At 33.7% G+C, this 21340-nt stretch overlaps 1 protein-coding gene across 1 annotated transcript; it reads right to left on the bottom strand.

Moving 5' to 3' along the window:
* Positions 1-742: 742 nt before the first annotated feature.
* Positions 743-16446, bottom strand: LOC145329327 (uncharacterized). Its single transcript, XM_080173386.1, has 9 exons — positions 16331-16446; positions 16113-16211; positions 14408-14512; positions 12572-14322; positions 11531-11616; positions 10950-11012; positions 9810-9850; positions 1399-1430; positions 743-1127 (listed from the first exon to the last, which is right to left on the bottom strand). The coding sequence occupies exons 1-9, from the start codon at positions 16398-16400 to the stop codon at positions 1092-1094; spliced, it is 2283 nt and encodes a 760-aa protein (XP_080029512.1). The 5' UTR covers positions 16401-16446; the 3' UTR covers positions 743-1091.
* Between the last annotated feature and the right edge of the window lie 4894 nt (positions 16447-21340).

Genomic DNA, 21340 nt, shown 5'->3' with positions numbered 1-21340 from the left:
TTGTAGATGTGTAGAAATCCAGAGAGTAAGGGAGGGACAAAGGGCAATTAATTCAATTTAAGAGTTTTCACTGAAATGCCATGAAATTCAGATTTATCCAGAAAATTTGAAGAAAATTGTAAAGAAAATTGTTCATTCCTTCAAAAGCTTGGTTGGCATTACTTATTTCTTTTTTCATACCTAATTCTAGAAGAATATTTGACAGTCTGGTTAATTGTTCTTCACTAAGGGTTATTTTTGTAGCTGGCATTTTGGCTGTCACTTGAAAAAGTTTCGCTGTGTATTAGTCTAACCTTTAGAACATATGTTGTGATTTAACCTTTAATCCAGATGTTCACTGCTCAGTGGTCAAACTCTATAATTTTATTTAAACTATATATGAAAAGTTAAATATCCCTAGAAACATTTTAATTAATAAAACATTCAGAATTTTCCTATTTTTCAATTTTTTCTCTCCCGAAATGCTGTAAAATCAAGGCATAAATACTCAATATCTTTGTTAATAGGACATTTTTGGTTAATCAGTATAGGGAAATGTGCTTAGATAATGTTAAGATTTAATAATATGATGAGAAATTTTTACACTCACACTCCCTTTAAGATTAGCCTAATTAATAAAAGTTGCGTTGGTTCTAGTATAAAATTCCAGAACAATATTAATTTTAAATATAGAAATCTTTACATTCTTTCATTGAAGACACCCAACTAATTGCAATTATAATTTAAAATAAAAAAAACAACATTTCTAAATAAACACTCTCTTATTTCAAACAGTTATCATACAGTACAATCATTTTACTTTATGTTGATCATAGTTATTGCTCGCATCGTATTATAAACAGCTTTCCGTGGATATAAAATGTACAATTTTAAAATTAAAACCAGCTTTATTAGCCCCGAGGTGCCGAAGGCACAGGCTAAAAAAACTAATTTAAATCATATGAGTGTACATTTTTATATTCAGAAAACTGAATATAATACGATGCTAGACATAGTTTTTTTCGTATGGATGAGAATCGGTTCTAATCCACCGGATAAGAATCGGTTTTGAATAAATACAAAACAGATTTTTTCATTGTTTCATTTTCTTGTTAGGACTGGATATTTATGCTACTCAAATCATTTCCCTATTTCAAAAAAAAATGAAATAAAATTATGTTAGGTACCAATCATAAAATTATGCTTTGATAATATTGTGTAAAGCAGATATTATTTAAGTTTGATGCTCTTGCAAAATGGCTAAGTTTCCTTTTTCTCTTTTATTTGAGGTAATTTGGGAGCTTTTCCTTGGACTAGAAAAAAGTATTTTTAAATCAAATGCCGAAGAACAGTGTTAGCTTTATAATCTTTACAGATAAACCAACCAACATAATAAACATGTAATTTAGTTTAAATTACCTGTGCTCCATTTAGCATCCTTTCATTTTCATCTATATAATATAAAACTTGGATTATGTAAAATCAAAGTTTTTGTAGGATTTTAACAAGAAATTGTGACTTTGTACCTACTACATTAAATTATGATAAGTCTTTGAAATCCTTCAAGATATCTGCTTGAAGAAACAAATGCGATTTCTATTATTCCTTTAGATTTAGATAAGAGAGATAAGATTTATTTTCCTCAAAGGTACAACATGATTTTATTAGATATATGGCATTCATTAAGGTTACTATGCTTTGATTGGTTTGTTTCTTCTGGTTTGTTAAGTTTGGTACAAATTTGAGAATAGAACAATTTACATAATAACTATTATTAGGTACCTAGCATGGAATTGGCCGAACTTCGTCTCCACCTAGTTGCCAAGCCAAATTCATATATGATAAAAATTATTGGAATAATACACGGCAGCGATGTTGAAAAGAGACTATCCAAGGAAAAACACACAGCTCAATTTGTAGGAATATATTTCGATTAAATCACATCTAATCCTTGTCAACCTTCTATTATTCTTTACTGTACAAAGGTTTGTTAAAAATTATTATTTTACAAGAAAAATTCCATGCAACATTGTACCAGATAGTTGGCATAACCCTTTAAGGGTTGTGGAGCCACTGGTGTACTTTGACGCTTGCCAAGCCGATACAATGTTATATGTGCAAATAAAAATCTTAACAATAATAATAATGATACATACAATATCCTGCTGTGTATTTCAGACATCCTCCTACTATCAGTTGCAACTCCTCCAAGCATAAATTCGGAACAATTAAGGAACCAAAACCTTCGTGAGAAGTCGCTATTCCCGTTGTGATCCTTTGGCAACCCTGTCCTGACTGGTTCCTTTGTAACAAATTGTTTTCATTATAGAGTGGAATTATGTCCGTGTCTAAGGACACTTCCACACTAGTAATTACAGGGTAACGATAAATATCTCGACAACGCAGGTCCAAACTCATAATCCATAAAATCATAACGGTGAAAATGAAAAAAGATATACCTAGATTAAAACGTCTCTAGATAAAACGTACCTATGTAACGTACCTAGGTGAACAAGGAGTAAAGTAATGGTTTCGATTCCTACGGAATCTGAGTTTTGTTTCTTGGGAAGGGATACAAAATCCTCTTGTGTACAAGATAAAATAAAAATATAGGTCATATGCGATTCCTACGGAATCTGATTTTGGTATTTTGAGATATAGGGAGTGTGTCCCTAAGTATGTAGAGTTCGATTCCTCCGGAATCTGATTTTTGTGTTTTGAGAACTGGTCACAGCATAGCTGTGAAGGGGGTACAGACATTGGGAGGGGGGGATGGAGGGGTTGGGAAGGTGGGGGGGAGGAGGTTAGTGCCCTAAAAACGTTATATTAATCTCTCTTTATGTATGAAAGAAAAGGGTGAAAGTAAAAGTGAAAGTAGGCCAGGGTAAAAATTTTGGTAGAATTTGAAGAATAAAACTGAATAAAACTGTGACGCGTTGTCGCGCGCTTAGTTTTTTGGTTGTAGCTTTGCTTTTAGTGACGTTTTAATCTTACTGTTGTTTAGGCAAGAGGAAAAAATGTTCGGAGAGGAGGAATATCAACAAATGTGGCAGCCCCTACGTGATCGCTTAACAGTGACACATCAACAACTTCTCAATATAGTCAATGGTGACAATGTCAGTGAGGAAGTACGTCGAGAGGTGGCCCGGCTACTCTACCAGCAGGGCTACCTCGAGACTGAGTTGGTACTTACTCTGTATAATCCAAACAAAAACATGGAGTATCATGAAAATAAATTGGGCGCAATTGCTCAGCAGATTACTGCTCAGGAAGGAGCATGCCTCCAGCTTTAGCTCCAGAAAGTGGCCAGTACTGATCCAAGGACCCATACTGGTCAAGTTCTTTATGACTTCATATACAAGATATCCACAAAATGCATAAGTGAGAGAATGAAATATTAAGGACTTCATTACAAAAAAAAATGACTTTGCTAATTTTGAGTTAACTATGGCTTAAAGTGAACAGTTTTGTAAGAAATATCAATATTAATAATTCAATGTACTAATTTAAAACCATAAACTCATCCATCTTTTACTCTATGAATAAATCTTAGATATCTTGCTATAAACTTTAATTAGTGTTTATTATAGAAAAAATGTGTAAAGTAGTTGGATGTCTGTTAATATGTTGCTATGGGTCAAATTTATCAATATAATATTGGCGTCGAAAAATAGGAAATGAATATATGGGGAGAAAATGACAAAACAAAATTACAGATATAAAGATAAGTGGGTGAAGTAGAGACATTGTTAAATTAGGGGGAAAACAGTTAAAGGATTGAAAGGGTAAGAGGGGAGGGGGGGGGAGGGAAATAACGAGACGAAAAGGGGACGGGGTAAGTGGTTTATTCACGACCGTGGCTACTTGTCCGACTGCGCGGCGCATTATGCTTGGTATAGGTAGAGGGGGGGGGGGGGAAAAGGGGGAAAAGGTGGTTTCCTAGTATAGCTTGGTAAAAGGGCGGGCGGGAGACAATTGTTTGTCAAGCATAGGGGAAAATAAGCGGGAAACGGAAGTGGGGAAAGTGATTACTTATTATTATTAAAATTAATTAAAGATTACATAATAAATGGTATTAAAACACAAAGGGGGTATAAATAAGGGGGAAATTGGGTCAAGATTTAATTGTTTTCAAGATGTCAAATCAAGAAGAAGAAGGAGGACAAGGCCAGGGAGCTATACCAGGGCAAGCGCCGGAAATTCCGGCAGGAGCTGGAGGCGAGGAAGATGCACCCCTCCAGGCTCAGGTACAGGAGCTTGTTGCTATGCTAGATACCAGCGAAGAAGCAGATGATCCTGTACCCGATGTCCAGCAGCTGTTGAACCTCGCGGCAGCGCCTGATCTACTCCCATTTCCGGGGGTAGATCGGTGCTGCTTCGATCTTTGGTTCACGGTGAAGCGCAGGTTAATGGGCATCGTGTACGAGGGAGACCAGTTACTCTGGAGGAGGTCCCGCTACGGCGTCATCGACGAAGAGATCCTCCAGTGTATGTACGGAAACTACGGGTTGGTTGTGAGGTTAATTCAAGCATTGCCCACATACGCCCGGTCCTTCCACGCCAACATGGACGCCATCGCCACAATGGACCGCCTGGTCACAGCCCAGCAGGACATCCTGGAGGAACTGCTTAACCAGGAGCCCGTCTATGGCGCCTACGGCGACTCCAGCGAGGAGTACGACTCATAAATGCGCAGAAGCTATGTCTTTATGTACAAGAGCTTAGAACCAGTCTGCGATAAAAGTCATTTTTAAAATAAATTTTTAAAGGATATCCCTGTTTATCATGTCGAAGCACTTCCTTATGTCCAAAAATATGGCCATACAGGAAGCGCTTCGACTGAGTGCTTGGGTAATCATTGTGCTTAAATTTAATACATTATGGAAGGTTGAGATTCCTTTCATGAAGCCAAACTGGCGGTTGCTAAAAAAAGACCTGTCTTCTAAAAACTTAACCAGCGTGTCACAGACATATTTCTCGATGGGTTTGGAAAAGTTATCAATGAGACTAATGCCTCGATGATTATCTGCCTCGCTGAGTGAACCAGATTTATGAAGAACAACTATTTTTGAAGTTTTCATTTTTTCTGGGAAAATGCCATTTTGAAGTGATAAATTATAAATATGTGTTAGGGGGGTGGCAATGGTATCAGCACAGCAAGACAAGACAAACATCGAGACATCATTGATATCCGTGGAACGCTTAGGTTTAATACTACGGATAATATTAATAACCTTAAAGGGGTACAGGGGTTCGAAAAAGAGGGAATCTTGGCATGGGGGGGGTAAATATTCAAAGAAGTTTTTAGGGGTGGAAGGAATTTCAGGCCTTAGGGAAGACCCAATCTGGCTAAAATAACGATTGAATTCATTGGCTATTTCTTGGTCATTTTCAATTTTGTTTGGACCTACTTGGAGGTACGTGCACTCAGGAGAAGATTTATTAAAACCGATGACTTCTTTGAGAGTTTTCCAGAGTTTCTTCCCATCCCCATTTGCATCCCTGATTTGTTTCCTATAATAATCAACCTTTGCTCTTCTTACTTGCCTATTATAATTATTCCGATAGACATTGTAAATACTTTCATTTTCTATGGTTTTGTCATTTAAAAAGTTACTATACAGAATGTCTCTATGCAGTCTACAACGTAATAAATAATCTGACATGAAGGGTTGCTGGGGCTGGGTGCGTTTGTTTTTCCGTTTTTTTCTAACTGGACATTTTTCATTATAAAGTTTTATAAAGGTAGAAATAAAATTGTTATAAGCAATGTTTACGTTATCTTGACTTAAGACATGGTTCCAGTTAGTGTGGTAGAGTGCATAGTTTAAAGCATCAAAGTTTTCATCATTTAATTCTCTTTTTTCAAAAAAATCTGGAAGTTTGGGTTTGTTTACTTTGTCTATTCGGAATGAATTAATAATCGGCAAGTGGTCGGAGATTTTTGAAGTTAAAACAAAAGATGACATCAGGTTTTGGATAAAATTCCCCACCCCGAATAAATCAAGAAGGGTTGCTGTGGTTCTAGTAACTCTAGTGGCTCTGGTAACAGTATTTATGATACCGTTAAAAGAAAAAGATTCAATAATTCTCATAGAATTGCTATTTATATTGTTTATTTTAAAAAGGTCAAAATTGAAATCTCCCATAATAAAGTATGGTATGTTTAATGCTGCTATTTTATCAATTAAATCAAGAAATAGTTCAAAAAATTCTTCAATTTCAGCATTGCTTTGATTAGGTGGGCGATAGCAATTTAATATACAGAACTTCATACCATTATAGGTGAGCTTTAAGCAGATGGACTCAAGAATATTTTCTTTAAATGAAAAACTGTCAAATAGTTTATCTACTTTATAATATCTGCTTACTAGGATACCCACCCCTCCCCCCCTATTATTTGCTCTCAATTTTACATGCCAATCATAATTATTAACCCCATAGCAATCCATATTTACATCCTTTTTTAGCCATAGTTCTTGGAAGCATAATACATTTAAGTGGATATCATGTTGTCTGAAGAAGTCTATAGTGGAGACAATATCGCTATATTTAGAATGTAATGACTGACAATTTAGACTAAAAATATTGAGAAGATTTTCGTTAAATGTTTTCAATTTTTGTACAACTCCTTGTTCATTTGAAAAAACACAATTAATTCCGAATTCATTTTCAAAATCGTTAAAATAGTCACCGTAAATTGGATTCATAAGGTTCAGACCGACGTTATCGTTCAAGTTACCGTTATCCTGGTCAATTTGTTCGTTAGGGAGGTTTGTCATGGTAGGGTTGGTCCAGGAGCACCGCAGGAGGAATCGTTTTAACGTCAAGTATGGACATCTGAAACACAGTAGATATTAATAAACAAATAAAGACAGTTAATATATAAGATATTATCGTTGAAACGAAAAAAATTACTATATTTACTATATTTATTTCGATCGCGTTTAGTTTATGTGTGTGTTGGGGGTGGCAACACATTTATAAGCTAGTTTAGTTCCCCTTACTCATTCTCATTCTAGTTCCATATATTTTATATGATAAATCAACAAAATTAAAAACAAAAACGAAAACAGAGATGTGGAGGTGGCTGAGACTTTAACTTAAGCAAGAATATTAAGTTCTTTCGATAGGTATTAATATTTCAATCAATAATCGTTAATCGTTAATCGTTAATACACTGGTTATTTAATATTCTGACAAAATAATAAGTTGAATGAAGTGGTTATTTAATATTCTGACATACAGACAATAATAATAAGTTGAATACTACGCATATTATTATAAAGTTCACGTTATATTAATCAATAATAACTCTGCTGAAAGTCTTTAAGTCATTGGGTGAGCTAAGAAACAAGAATTTATGTTAGGTACCTTTTTTCGCCGTTTAAGATACTTAACTTCATGTTGAGATTACCGCCTTCGTTGCTGTACGCTTTGGTTTGATGGCGGTGTCTCTCACCTCCTTGGTTTCTCTGGATTTGGCCCTCGTGGCAACAGGATCAGCAGTGGCCGCAGCAACGGCGGATGCAGTAGATGCGGCGGCTGATGCGGCGGCAAGTGCGGCGGCAGGTGCAGCGGCGAGTACGGCGGCAGGTGCGGCAGCAGATGCAGCGGCTGATGCGGCGGCTGATGCGGCGGCAAGTGCGGCGGCAGGTGCGGCGGCAGGTGCGGCAGCAGATGCTGCGGCTGGTGCGGCGGCAAGTGCGGCGGCAGGTGCGGCGGCGATTGCGGCGGCGATTGCGGCGGCAGGTGAGGCGGCAGGTGCGGCGGCAGGTGCGGCGAACGCGGCGGCAGGTGCGGCAAGTGCAGAATGTACGGCAGCAGTATTATGTGCGGCGACAGCAGGTGCAGCGGCGGCAGGTGCGGCACTAGGTGCGGCGGTTGCGGCACTACGTGCGGCGGCAGAGTCAATTGGGGGGAAAGCAGCCAGGTCCTCAAGAGCTGGGGCAGGGGCTGAGGTCGAATGATGCTGTACAGAGTTGGCAGGATGAGCAGTAATTGTGTTAAACTGTCTAGGGAAATCCTCCTCTGTTAGGTCAGCTTGGTCCGAAAAAAATGATTTCCTTTCCTCAGGCGATGATTTATTGAATAGGAGGATCGGCGGTGCTTCGGATAGAAAAAAATCATTGCTTCCAGGGATGGGCAGAGACATTTCCTTCAGATCCTTGCCGAACGGATTCAGGCAACGGATCCAGCGACTGCCGTTCTTAAGCTGGAATTGTACATGTTGGCCAGCGACTTTGGCCCTCGAGATCTGGTTGGTGGCATATACAAAGGTCATTGTCTTCCTGTTAAGGTCTGACATGTCTTGCTTGGCCTGTACGAATCTGTTGGGAAAGAAGGGGACCGGTGACGCGTTGTTCCTAGGGTTGAACCTCTTAATCTCAGCGTTGTATCGGTCAAGCACAGCCTTCTTATTGTTCATCCACGCGTCGAGGTAGGATCTAGACATAAAACGAAAGATAGATACAGGGATTTGACCCTTAGAGTATGGGAGCATATGAGCACGCTCAACAATATCACTAAAATGCGTAGGGATATACTCTAATTCCCCTCGTTTAACGGCGGTTTCAAGGGTGGGTCTTATAATGTTTCTAAATATAACAAACTCTGTAATATTTTCGCGGCTCCATGGCTGCTGAAAGTTCACTATTCTACAGCTCCAATCGCGACATCTTTGCTCTCTTATCGAGTTTTGTAGCAGTTGAAATTTTACGAAATTTTCCCTCGACGTTTCGACAGAGTTTAAATAATCCTTTTGATGTGTAATCGTAGTCCTAATCGCTTTTTGCTCACTTGCTACTGATTTAGCATCGACAAAGTTTTCAATACCTTCGATAGATTTTAACTTAACGTCTAAATCTGAGACTCTCGATTTAATATCATTTATTTCGGTTTTATGGCTGGCAAAAGTACTATGGATAAGCTCATCCCTTACCTTGGCTATATTCGCATCGTATTCACTGAACTTAACATCCAGAGCTGCGTCTAAATTTGATTTGAATTTTGACCAATATTCTGGGTTGTCACACGTATTGCAGGCCATGATGGAATGAATATGGCGGATCCGAGGGTGCTTGATGAGTGTGGGTCGGCTGACCAATGGTAAGACGCATGAATATGTTAGCCAATGGGAGAGCGTATTTGTGAAAAGTACTTTGCGCCGGTAAACTGTTGCCAGACCGATAAATTATTAAAAATTCTTTTAGAGAGTATTTTCACTATAATGACATAGATTGTTCGATAAAGCGATTAGGATACACATATATATATTAAAAATCAATTTGTTTAGTATTAATTTTTCATATTTTGTGTTAACAATTGACCGATACGTTAACACACACACATTGCCAGGCCTAAATACGAGGTGCCCTCTGGCTACAGTGTCTTCCCTTTCCTCCAACTGCGGAGTGACCACGGGCAGTGGGGAGAGGGGAACTAGTTTGAGAGAGGGGGGAGGGTAGAACTGAGCTAACACATGGGTAGGGCGGGGAGAGCTTGCAAAATGCGTGTTCTCAGCCCGACTCTCTAAACTAAATTTAATGAGTTTTAAAATGAATCTAATTGTGTAATATTATGGGTATTATCCTCTTAGGGGGGTTTCGCCCTTAAGGCCCCCTAGCCTGCCTAGTCGTGGACGCTCGGCCCTATAAACTAAGGCCTGTAACCTAACCTAACCTAACTGTAAAAAAATGTTATTGTCTGCCAGAGCCATAGTTTTGTCGGTTGGGGGTTTGAAGGGGGAGTGAACCAAAATTTTCAAAACTGAAAAAAAAAATCTAAGAGGATAACGTGATATATATGATATTATATTATGATATGTTTACCTGTTTCGATATTTGAATTTCTCCCATCGCTTTCTTCATTGCTAAAAAATATAGCTCTTACACTTAGTAACTCAACAAACATTATTCTCTCTAAAGAAGGCGTCTTGTCTTAACTTTTATATTTATAGCTAGTCGGTGTTTTTAGTAAGTAGTAGATGTAAAATTTTCCATAGAATTCAGATATGCAATCGGTTTTTTTGTAGACCTCTTATTTTTTAAGTAATTTAATTTTTTTTTTAAATTGAGTAGGTTTTAAGGTACTAAAACGCAACAAAAAAAAGAAGAAAATTGCCATTTTGAACAAAAAAAGTAAGATCTTTAATTTGACACTTTACTTTTTTAATTCTGTTGAGTAATTATTGGAAAAATTTATTTTTTTGTACCCACAAGAATAAAAACTTTCAACTACTTAAATATATCATTACTGAGGCATAAGAAATAGGCGTTATATATACTTTTAGAATAAGAAAAATATTACAAATCCATTCTAAGCAAAATTGAAATAAAAAGTTTACAAAATAGTAAATAAACTACGATAAAATAAATTATATGAAAATATCATATCATACAGGCAACCATCTTAAATCTTTAAGAGTAAAATCATTGAGATTAAAAATGGGAAGGGGGTAAATAGGGGGTAAAGTAAGTGTTGCCTGTACAAAATAATATGTTAGGCCATTTTTTATTTTTTATATTTTTTACTTTTTTCAATTTTGCTTACAATGGATTCATAATATTTTTCTGATTCTAAAAGTATAAATGAACCCATTTTGTATGCCTATTTTAGGATATATTTATGTTGAAAGTTTTGATGAAACCAAGGTTTAAAAAATCGATTTTTCAATAATTACCTTACAGAATTAAAAAAGTAAGGTGTTAAATTAAAGATCTTATTATTTTTGTTCATAATGGCCATTTTCTTCTTTTTTTTATTGCGTTTTAGTACCTTAAAACCAACTTGATTTAAAAAAAAAACTTAAATCACTTAAAAAATAAGAGGTCTACAAAAAAATCGATTGCATATCTAAATTCTATAAACACCGACTAGCTATAAAAATTTATATTCATTGAAAACTCAGAAATATGTATCAAAATATTTTTAAAGAAAATATATACAAAACATTTCAAAATGTTAATTACCTTTGAATTGAATTACTTCTTTGACAATATTTCACAATATTTTGCCATAGTCTTTTGATTCCTCTAAAACAGTATAATTTGAAGTAGAAAAAAATGGTAATTGAAGACTTTCTGTCTCAATTATTAGAATACTAAAAATCTTACTTATTTCTTGTTAATTAAGCTGAAGTAATTTTGATAATCATTTCTATCCTTATATAAAAGTACCAGGATCTATGTCTGTCAATCTGCACCAAAGGGTCTCTCTAATAGTTGAACCGGCATGGTTCTCCTTTACAGCAAAGCTTTTTATAGGTTCTGGGAAGATGTATAACTGTTTTTGGAGAGTACGTCCCCAGATAAATTTTCCTTTATATTTAAAAAAAATAAAATAGAAAGTTGAAGATGTTTACTTTCTTCTCCATTTGTGGTCAAGTGCCCCCGGAGGCCTCTAGGGGCAAAGCCGCTAGTTAATAATGTAGTTGTAAAGATTTGTAAATTGTTAGATTGTATGTAACATTGAGGAGTTTAAGATTTAACGTGTCAGAATAAAAAAAATGTTTTTATAAGTTTCATGACTAAAGTAAACAAAATACCATTACCCGACTATTTTACTTTGAAGCACAAAATGCCAAATCCCTGGTCCATTTGCATCTGACATTGGATGTAAGAAATTATAGTAAAAGGCCTGAAATTTGTGTAATAAATAAAACATGAGAATCAAAGATATGATATTTGAAGTTTACTTATTAAATCAGTAATGCGGTACCTAACATACTATCATCACTCTAAGTAAAGCAAAATAGGCCCTAATAGATTATTAACCCTTAACGGTCGGTTTTTCTATCTCATTTTCTGTAAGTGAAAGAAAACGAGCCCAAACTGCCTGAATTTAAAGTATGGGTATGACACATAACTGAGAGTTGGATTTTTTTTAATATCTCCATCCTGGCGGGCACTAGATGTCAGCAAACCCGGCAGGGTCATCCAGGTAAAGAGCAAAAATATTTGACTTTAACAAAGCAGTTTATCTTATCAAAATACTAAAATATCCTCTAGTAGTACATCCTCATATAAAATAGAGGTGTTCAAGTCAATTTCAGGTTCCAGGTATGACCCTGCAGGTCCTGATCCTCCAGGTCTCCAGAAATCTTTATAAGGCTCCTGTGGCAATTTTTGACTTAGAGAATTCAAATTTTAAACTTAAGCTTTTCTAATATGTCTACTTAACGTATCAAAATTTCATAAAGATCCACTACCATTTTTAAGCCGACCGCCAGCTGCTTCCAGCAACCAAGTACAGCTGCGGCGATAAAAATTTATGGTTTGATATTTCTAATAAAAATTTACTTAAAGATAAATATTTTCTGCAAAAAAAATTGTTCTTCTAGCTTCAAAAATAAGAAAATTACAGCTGTTTGAAATTTTTAAGTAAAAAAGGACCTAAGAACAAAGGTTGTTAAATAAAATGGTGAAGAAAGCGAAAATTGACTTTGAGTCATTAAAGGTCGAAAAATTATCAAACAGGGGACTTTCACAAAAAAAAATTAGCCCTCTAGCTATAAAAGGGACTGAGATAATAGGTGCGGCAAGGGGCCCGACTGTTAGGGGTTGAATATGAAAAAATAAAAATGGTTCCAAACCTGCAAAATAATTCCAAGAAACCACAACAAAAAAGAAATTAGAACATCATGATAACTGAACTGATAACAATCATTATTGTTTGGATATAGATTAGGGAAAGCATCTGGGAGCAGCAATAGAATTATATTTTCTACAACAATAACAAATTGAAATGCAGATTCCTTGTGAAAGGTATTAGTACCTCTTTTGTTATCTTTGAAATTTATTCTAAAGGTATGTGATGCTAAGCAGCTCAATGCACACCAAGAAACTCTTTTCCACAGTTTATCTCCATCATCATTGAGGTATCCAATATCATCTGTCATCCTTTTTACAATTGCAACTACTATCATATGTACCAGTACAGATATTAATATAGCTGTAACTGGATGATTCTGAGATATGATGGAAAAGATTGCAACAGTCCTTGAAATTGTAATAAAGAAATAACTGATCCACAGTACTAGATTCTTTATAGATTGTCCAAATGTCTGTCCAGGTTTGGATGTTTTGCGAGAGGAGACTCCATATGATATCGACAATATTGACAATAATAGTTTTCCAAGAGCTGTGTCAACATTACTTTGAATACAGAATAGATTTGGAATGCTGAAAGATGCTTGTAAATTGTAAATGCTGTTAACACTCAAATACAGTATATTCATCCAGGGCAGATTACGGATTGAGTTTACATATGGAGAAAGCAGATAGACTTGAAGCAAAATTTGTGCAAAATTTTCCAGACCATTTTCGATATTCTTTAAGATGTGCCATGTGCTTTTACTAACCTTCAGTAGATCACTTTCTGTGTAATGTGGATCAATTCTGTACTGGTATTCTCCATATGCATATGTAAAAGGCCAAATAAATTTGACTATTTTCCAAACTCCTTCAGACTTATCTATTTTAATCTTCCTTGCACTAAGACCATATGTTATCAATGAAATTAAGCAAGCAGCAATCATAACATAAAATGCAGTTTTATATTGCTGTATTTGAATTTCATTGTTGTCATTTTCAAAGCAGTGAACCCAATCATTTACACTTGAGCAATTAACCTCAGTAACAATTCCATGTACAGCTGAGAGAGTAATTGTTGAGTCAGAACAGGAGAAGTTTCCCAATGTTTGAACTAGGCAAGACTTGTCTTCATCTTCTTGGAAACAAGCAGTATTCATAGTTGATCCATAGACATATACCATATAATAGTATTGAATGCATAAAATAAAGTCAGTGTATAAGTCCGAAAAGTAGAATACTATTGATGGTATGACAAAAACAAGCACATCAAATATAGCCTTGATCTTTTTTCCAAATCCTTCAGAGGAATTAATTGCTTTAAAAGAGTCAATCAACCATGGATCTAAGTGATAATATTCAGTTCCTTGAGTGATACATTTTAAGCAGTCTTTACCATTTTCTTTGCCATGAGCTTCAATTTCTAATTTCAATAATGCTAGCCCATTCATGAATTCATGATGTTTTCTTACATAACACAATGGTGTTAATTCATCTTCATTCTTATGATGTACTATTTCCTCAACAACTTTGGAGTAATCTTTATAATTTGTCAATTTTTTCATTGCCCTAGAGTTTTTATTTTGAAGAACACCACAAATTTCTGTCACTAAAGCATCGTATTTAAATTGACATGCATAGACAAGTAAATTTTGAAGAAAATTTTGTAGCTTTTCAGGTTGGTGTTGGTACAATCGTTTATTCAAAACGTTTAAGAATCCTAATTCATCTACTTTCTTTGCAAAGTATTCTCCTTGAAAAAAATATATTTTATTAAGTAAGGTGTACACAGTTTATAGTCAATATTTATTTCAAAATATAGCATTATGTAATCTTACCCCAACATTTGGTTTTCCTCAGGTTACTGTCTTTCGTCTTATTGTATATTAACTGTATCATTTCTACTGTACCCACATCTGCTGCCATTTCGATTGCTTTTGTGCCTAAAATAGATTCATGTGAATAAAAAAAATGAAAAAAGATTTTGTAGGTTTCCCAAGTTCAGGTTAGCCATTTGGCAATACCAAACTAGAAAAGTTTTATCTTACCTATGGCTAAAAGGGTATGTGTAACAAAGACTAGCTAAATATTAGTTACAACCAGCCACCTTACTGAGGATAGTCTTAAAATAGTATAAGCTGGATGTTATAATTAATTTTTATTTTTACCAGCGTATTATATCCGCTGGACAAAGCCCAAATTGTTTTAGAATTGTGTCAAAAATAATCCATGTGACTAAATAAAAATGAGGGATTATCCATCTCTTTTTTAGGGGTTTTCTTTCCCACTTCTCCTCTTATCTCCCTCATGTTATTATGTCATGTGGATCATTTTTGACACAATTTTACCACAATTTGGGCGTTGTCTACCCGCTGATAACAAGAAATTTTCCAAATATATTTAGTATGTAAAATTCTGCTGAATTTTCAGCTAAAATTCCTGTCTCAATAAAAGTATAATTCTTAACTTAATAAAAAAACTAAACTTATTGCATTATGCATTATTGCATACTATGAAATATAGAAGTGACTTGCTGTGCCTATCAATGATCTTAGAATTATGTGTATATGTAGCTATGATATACTAGAGTTGGGCTCGATATAATTATCTCGCTAATGGCTAGGTTTATTCAATGTTTTATTTACTTTCTTTTGGTTATCTGAATTCTGACTATTAACCCTATTCTTCCATTATCTTCTCCTTGACAGTTTCTTTCTTTAAACTATTTTAGGATCTTAATATTTTTTATTTCAAATTATCGTCCTGAAAGGGTTAAAATGTCAATATCTGACTACATTACGCACGTATCGCTAGTATCAAATTATTCTAAAACTAAGTTTTCTTTTATTTTCTATATTATAAATTTAAATTTTTTGTTTTCTGGATAGAAATTTAATACTTCATTATAATACAAATAGCAACATAAAATAAAAAAATGAATTTATTCTTCATACAATAAAATAATGGGTCTTATCATTCTGGTCAATGAGAGTTTATTACGGATTATTGGAGCACTATGAGTTTTAAACATTTATCACTTGGAAAACTTGAGCTCATATATAGACATTTATTTCCTATAAAGATCTGTCATGGATCTTGATGCAATAAAGCAGACTGTTTTGTAAATGTTAAAAATTGGAAGATTTCATTAAACAAAAGTTCCCGCAAATATAAGTATTAAATAATGTATTTTAAATTTAAATCCTCGAACTTCAGTTTGTTTTGAACTTTCTTTTAAGCACCATCTTAGAGGGTTCCTGAGCTGCACTTGACACTTAGTTCGTGCGGACAATCAGATAACTTCAAATTTCACATTAGTGGAGTTTGCATTTATTTATCTAGCCTACTAAAAGTTATATAAAAAATATCTGATTTGAACATAAAAATATTTGATTGAATATGTAGTAAATAAAAATCTTGTTAAAAATAAGTGATTTATATTGAATAAATCAGAGTTTAAAAGTGTTGTTTATTTGTACAGTAAAAGTGAAACTATTCTATAATGACTTCCCATCTGTTTGCCGTTGTTTATACCACACTTACCATTTTTATGTTTTTTATCAATTTCAGACCCATTGTTGCTGAGATATTCAACAACATTAACATGTCCAGAAATTATTCCTCTTTGCAATGCAGTGTATCCTGAAATAATTTCCTATGGAAAATGATAGGTTTGGGGACATGATAAAATCTATTTCAAAATATAAATCAAGGAATTAATAAAAAGTCAATGATTCAAAATGTTTACAAAGTACACTCACCATGTATATTTTCTATATCCAAACAATGGTTCTCTTTGTATTTAGGAACAAGGAACTCCACAATATCCATGTGACCTGAATTTGCTGCTTCATGCAATGGGGTTATTCCTTAAAAAAATATTTCAATATTATAATCACTAAAACTTTTAAACTACAGGGTTTTTAAAAACACTAATTATGAATAAAAAAACTAATTATGTAAAATGCTTTATATATTTAAAAAACCTCTTACGTGACATTTGTGTTTTAAATATTTAACGTAATTATTTTAACAAATTATGCCTTAAAAACCGGTTTTATTGAATTACATATTTTTGAAGATTTATAGATTTAAAGGTTGTGCAAATTAGCATACATTTTAAAATTCAAATTGTGCGACTTGTGTTAATAGAAGAATAATGTTGTGTATACTGTTAAAATCGTCATAAACTCTAGTTTTTGGATCTATAAGAACCATTCGTTTATTATTTATGATATAAACTGAGAACCAAAAAAAATAGGCAAATCTGAATTTGCAGAATAGCAGCTTTAATACTCATTTAGGATGATTTTACAGTAAATATAAAATGTAGATGCATGTTTTGGTTACAAGTTTTCTGAAAATTCGGATTTGCCTATTTTTTGGTTCGCAGTTTAGAAGCTACGTGGTAAAATGTTCCAACTTACCTAAAACTTTTCAACCTTTTACTCACATTTTTCAAAGAAGCCCCTAAACTACAAATAGCACAAAAACAGTACATATATTTTTTTAAAAAATATAGTTTATGACAATTCAAACAGTATACATAACATTTTTCAACTATTAACAAAAGTCGCACCATTCAAATTAAAAAAATGTGCACTTTTTTGAACAGCATTTGGAAAAAAAACAGTTTTGAAATAATTTGTTGAAGTAATAGTTTTTAGTAATGTGAAACATAAATGTCCCAGGCATGTCCCATTACAGGTTTTCCAAATATAAAACATTTTTATAAGTGTTTTTTTTATCCATAATTAAGTTTTGAAAAACTCATTTCTATTGAAACACCCTGTAGTATACATATTAAACCCTAGTAGTTTTTACCCCTTTTCGGTCAGATTAGAAATCCACAGTCACTAGATTTCAGATTTAAATCTGTCTCAATATGACTCTTTGTTACCAAAGTTCAGATATGACAAAATTTGACCAAAGTTCAGATTTCAATCTGAAATTTAGTGACATTATGTCAGGTTATTTTCTCATTTTTGGCAATGCAAACAAATCTGACACAATATCACCAAAAGTCATATATGACATTTAGTGACATAAAGTCAGAGTTGGGGAAATTACCTAATCTGACACATTGTTGCCAAAAGTCATATATGACATTTAGTGAAATAGAGTCAGAGTTGAGAAAATTACCTAATCTGACACATTGTTGCCAAAAGTCAGATGTGACATTTAGTGACATAGAGTCAGAGTTGAGAAAATTACCTAATCTGACACAATATCACCAAAAGTCATATATGATATTTAGTGACATAGAGTCAGAGTTGGGGAAATTACCTAATCTGACACATTGTTGCCAAAAGTCAGATATGACATTTAGTGAAAAAGAGTCAGAGTTGAGAAACTTACTTAATCTGACACATTGTTGCCAAAAGTCAGATATGACATTTAGTGACATATAGTCAGAGTTGAGAAAATTACCTAATCTGACACAATAACACCAAAAGTCATATATGAAATTTAGTGACATAGAGTCAGAGTTGCGAAAATAACTTAATATGACACAACACTACCAAAAGTCATATATGATATTTAGTGACATAGAGTCAGAATTGGGGAAATTACCTAATCTGACACAATATCACCAAAAGTCATATATGAAATTTAGTGACATAGAGTCAGAGTTGCGAAAATAACTTAATATGTCACAACACTACCAAAAGTCATAAATGATATTTAGTGACATAGAGTCAGAGTTGAGAAAATTACCTAATCTGACACAATATCATCAAAAGTCATATATGACATTTAGTGACATAGAGTCAGAGTTGAGAAAATTACCTATGTTGACACAATATCACCAAAAGTCATATATGACATTTAGTGACATAGAGTTAAAGTTGGGGAAATTACATAATCTGACACAATATCACCAAAAGTCATATATGATATTTAGTGACATAGAGTCAGAGTTGGGAAAATTACCTAATCTGACATAATATCACCAAAAGTCATATATTATATTTAGTGACATAGAGTCAGAGTTGAGAAAATTACCTAATCTGACACAATATCACCAAAAGTCATATATGATATTTAGTGACATAGAGTCAGAGTTGCGAAAATTACCTAATATGACACAACATCACCAAAAGTCATATATGATATTTAGTGACATAGAGTCAGAGTTGAGAAAATTACCTAATCTGACACAATATCACCTGTTTCGGAACGCAATGCCTAGCCGTTCTCGAAATCTTATCTCGAAGCCTCCCGAATGACCAACATAGTGAAGTTTACGAATGTGTATTTATTACCATGAAAACAGTAAGTCTAAAACAAAAATATAAGAATTAATTACATAAAATTAATTGTTATTATTTTTTAGCATCAAGGTTGCGTGATTTTAATTTAATAAAAAATATGAATTTTCTAAAAAACTTAAAATTGGCACGAATCATATTAAATCGCATCAGAAATTGATAATTTTAGAATAAAATAATCAACATTATAAAAGTAAATATTCGTATATCAAAACTTAGCAGTTAAATGGTCTATTTGTTGAAAAATTAATGATTTAAATTTCTTCATAAAATTGTACCATTCTACGCTTATTTTCAAGAATTAAAAGATAAATTCTTACCACATATGATGTCAAACTAAGCAGGAAGGCTTATTTGAGATCTTCCACATATCAGAGCGCATGTATATTCAAGCAATACATTATTTTCATTTACGTAGCTCCTCACATGGGAAATATCAAAGGAAAAGTGCGCGTCTCTTTTGTTTGTTTACAAGCCACGCGCGGAGATAGTTAGGAATGCCACGTAACACACTCATTCTCTGGGGAATTCTGGTGTAAGGAAAAAGGGATTAATGGGTTCGAACTTGCCGGGGAATACAAGAAATACATACCGACACACACCCGTCTATTCACTGGGAATCGAACACAATACCTCATCTTTGCAACATGCGTGCAGACAGTGTCCACGAAATCACAATCTCATAACGCATAAATTACAAGAGTTTAAAATGTCATGGCCATAAGGCCTAAAATTGGTTATGGAAACTTACGTATACCACAACTACTCAAACTGCCTCAGCTACCACATAAGGACAGGAATAAGGGAATGGGAAAAGCATTCAACATTCATGAATTGCACATTTACCACTCACACATCTCATTATATCATGGCCTCATAATCTCAAATAAATTTAGAATTACAGACCATGTAATTGCGAATACATGAATTAATAATCATTAGTACCTAAACTTCAATTAGGTACCTACATAATAAAATAGGTAAATGATTTTTATACTAAAAATCGCATCGATAATTAAATAATCAACTCAAACTTTTTAATCAAAAGAAAGAAAGATTAAATAATAACATTTCTTCTACTAAATCTTTTTGCTAGAAAAGAAAAGTAAAATTGCATAGAAACTTCTCAATAATTAGAATTTTTTTCCGACAGAAAAATAATTACGCTTACATCTAAACATTCTTCAGATAAGATAAGTAAGATCCTTAAATCTAAACATGTTTTAATAAAATAGATACTTAAATCTAAATAAAGTATGACTGTAAAAAAATCATCAAACTTCGGAAAATTAAAATTTCATAATTTTAAATCTTCGTGAATCAAAATTGCGTAAAATTAAAATTGCAATTGAAATATGCAAATTAAATTTACTAAAATAAAACAAAAGCTCAATGTAAGAAAAGAACTTCTCTAAATGCTGAATCTTCAATTTCTCTCTGTTTTGAGAAGAAAGCAACATATACATATTCATACAGTCATAATTAAAGGCAATCTGGGCCTCAGTTAGGATGAATCCCTCAAGATACAAACTAACAATGTCCATCAAATAATAATAAATCCCTTGTGCCAGCTATCCTGTTGGACGTTATGACTTTCCATCACATCTTTTGATACTGCATAATTTCTAACAGGATTTCTGGCGCAGGGCTGCATCAACTGAAACAAACATAATTAGTGATGTTTAATTCAAAACAAAATAAAAAGAATCATGAAATAATTCAAAGAAACTTTTAAATTCATCAATCAAAGCAAATCAAATCAAAAATAAAATATTGTATGCTTTAGTTTTGCCGTTTTGCGTCGGGCCTGGCCGAGGAAACAGAGCTTAGGTACGTCGTAAAGCGGTCTTATTAAGCTAAATTCTACGAAAACAAAGAATCTACTTAATTCATCGCGAAAAAAATCTGCATTTTTTCTTTAGGTACATCAGTTCAAAGGTAAATAGTAATATTTTTAATATGCATGTAATATTAAATTATTTATGTGATTGTAATAAATCATAAAGAAATATTTAAATGATGTAAAATCTCATTTTGTTAATTTCTTATCATATCAAATTTCAATCCAACAAGGATAAAAATGTTTATATCTGCATAGGTACCTAGGAAATTTTCCTCGAAAAAAATCCCAGGTCTCGGAAAGACTTAAATCATTGAAAGAACTTGCGAAAACGTATAAAAACTTAAGTTTGCATTTCAAATGAAAAAATCTTGCATTGATTTGAAAGTTTAAACGAAATTGTATCAAAATTTGCGTTTTTTGTCTTTCGAAAAAAATCTGATAAATCTACCGAAAAAATAAAAAATCAAAGTTAAACAAGAACGATACTTATACTAAACTTTGGGTAGATTGATCTTCAGTAGTCGTCTTGCGGAAATCTCGTTATCTGTGGCGGCGGCGTCGTCTGATAACTTGTATCTGGCAACCACGGTCCTGCCACCTGGGCGCACTTCTTGAACTCGTCCCAATTTAAACTTCTTCATCAAACTTGTGCTGTC

Source organism: Acartia tonsa, chromosome 10 (genome assembly GCF_053477335.1).
Source record: "Acartia tonsa isolate MP-2025a chromosome 10, ASM5347733v1, whole genome shotgun sequence".
In the NCBI taxonomy this organism is placed as follows: domain Eukaryota; kingdom Metazoa; phylum Arthropoda; class Copepoda; order Calanoida; family Acartiidae; genus Acartia; species Acartia tonsa.
This window is presented reverse-complemented; position numbering and strand designations above follow the sequence as displayed.

Coding starts and splice junctions, on each gene's coding strand:
- LOC145329327 (XM_080173386.1), bottom strand. CDS start 16,400: ATGGATATTGTGGAGTTCCTTGTTCCTAAATACAAAGAGAACCATTGT. Junction 16,212..16,330: donor GGATATAGAAAATATACATG/GTGAGTGTACTT, acceptor AAATTATTTCAG/GATACACTGCATTGCAAAGA. Junction 9,851..10,949: donor AGAAGTAATTCAATTCAAAG/GTAATTAACATT, acceptor TATATTTTTTAG/CAATGAAGAAAGCGATGGGA.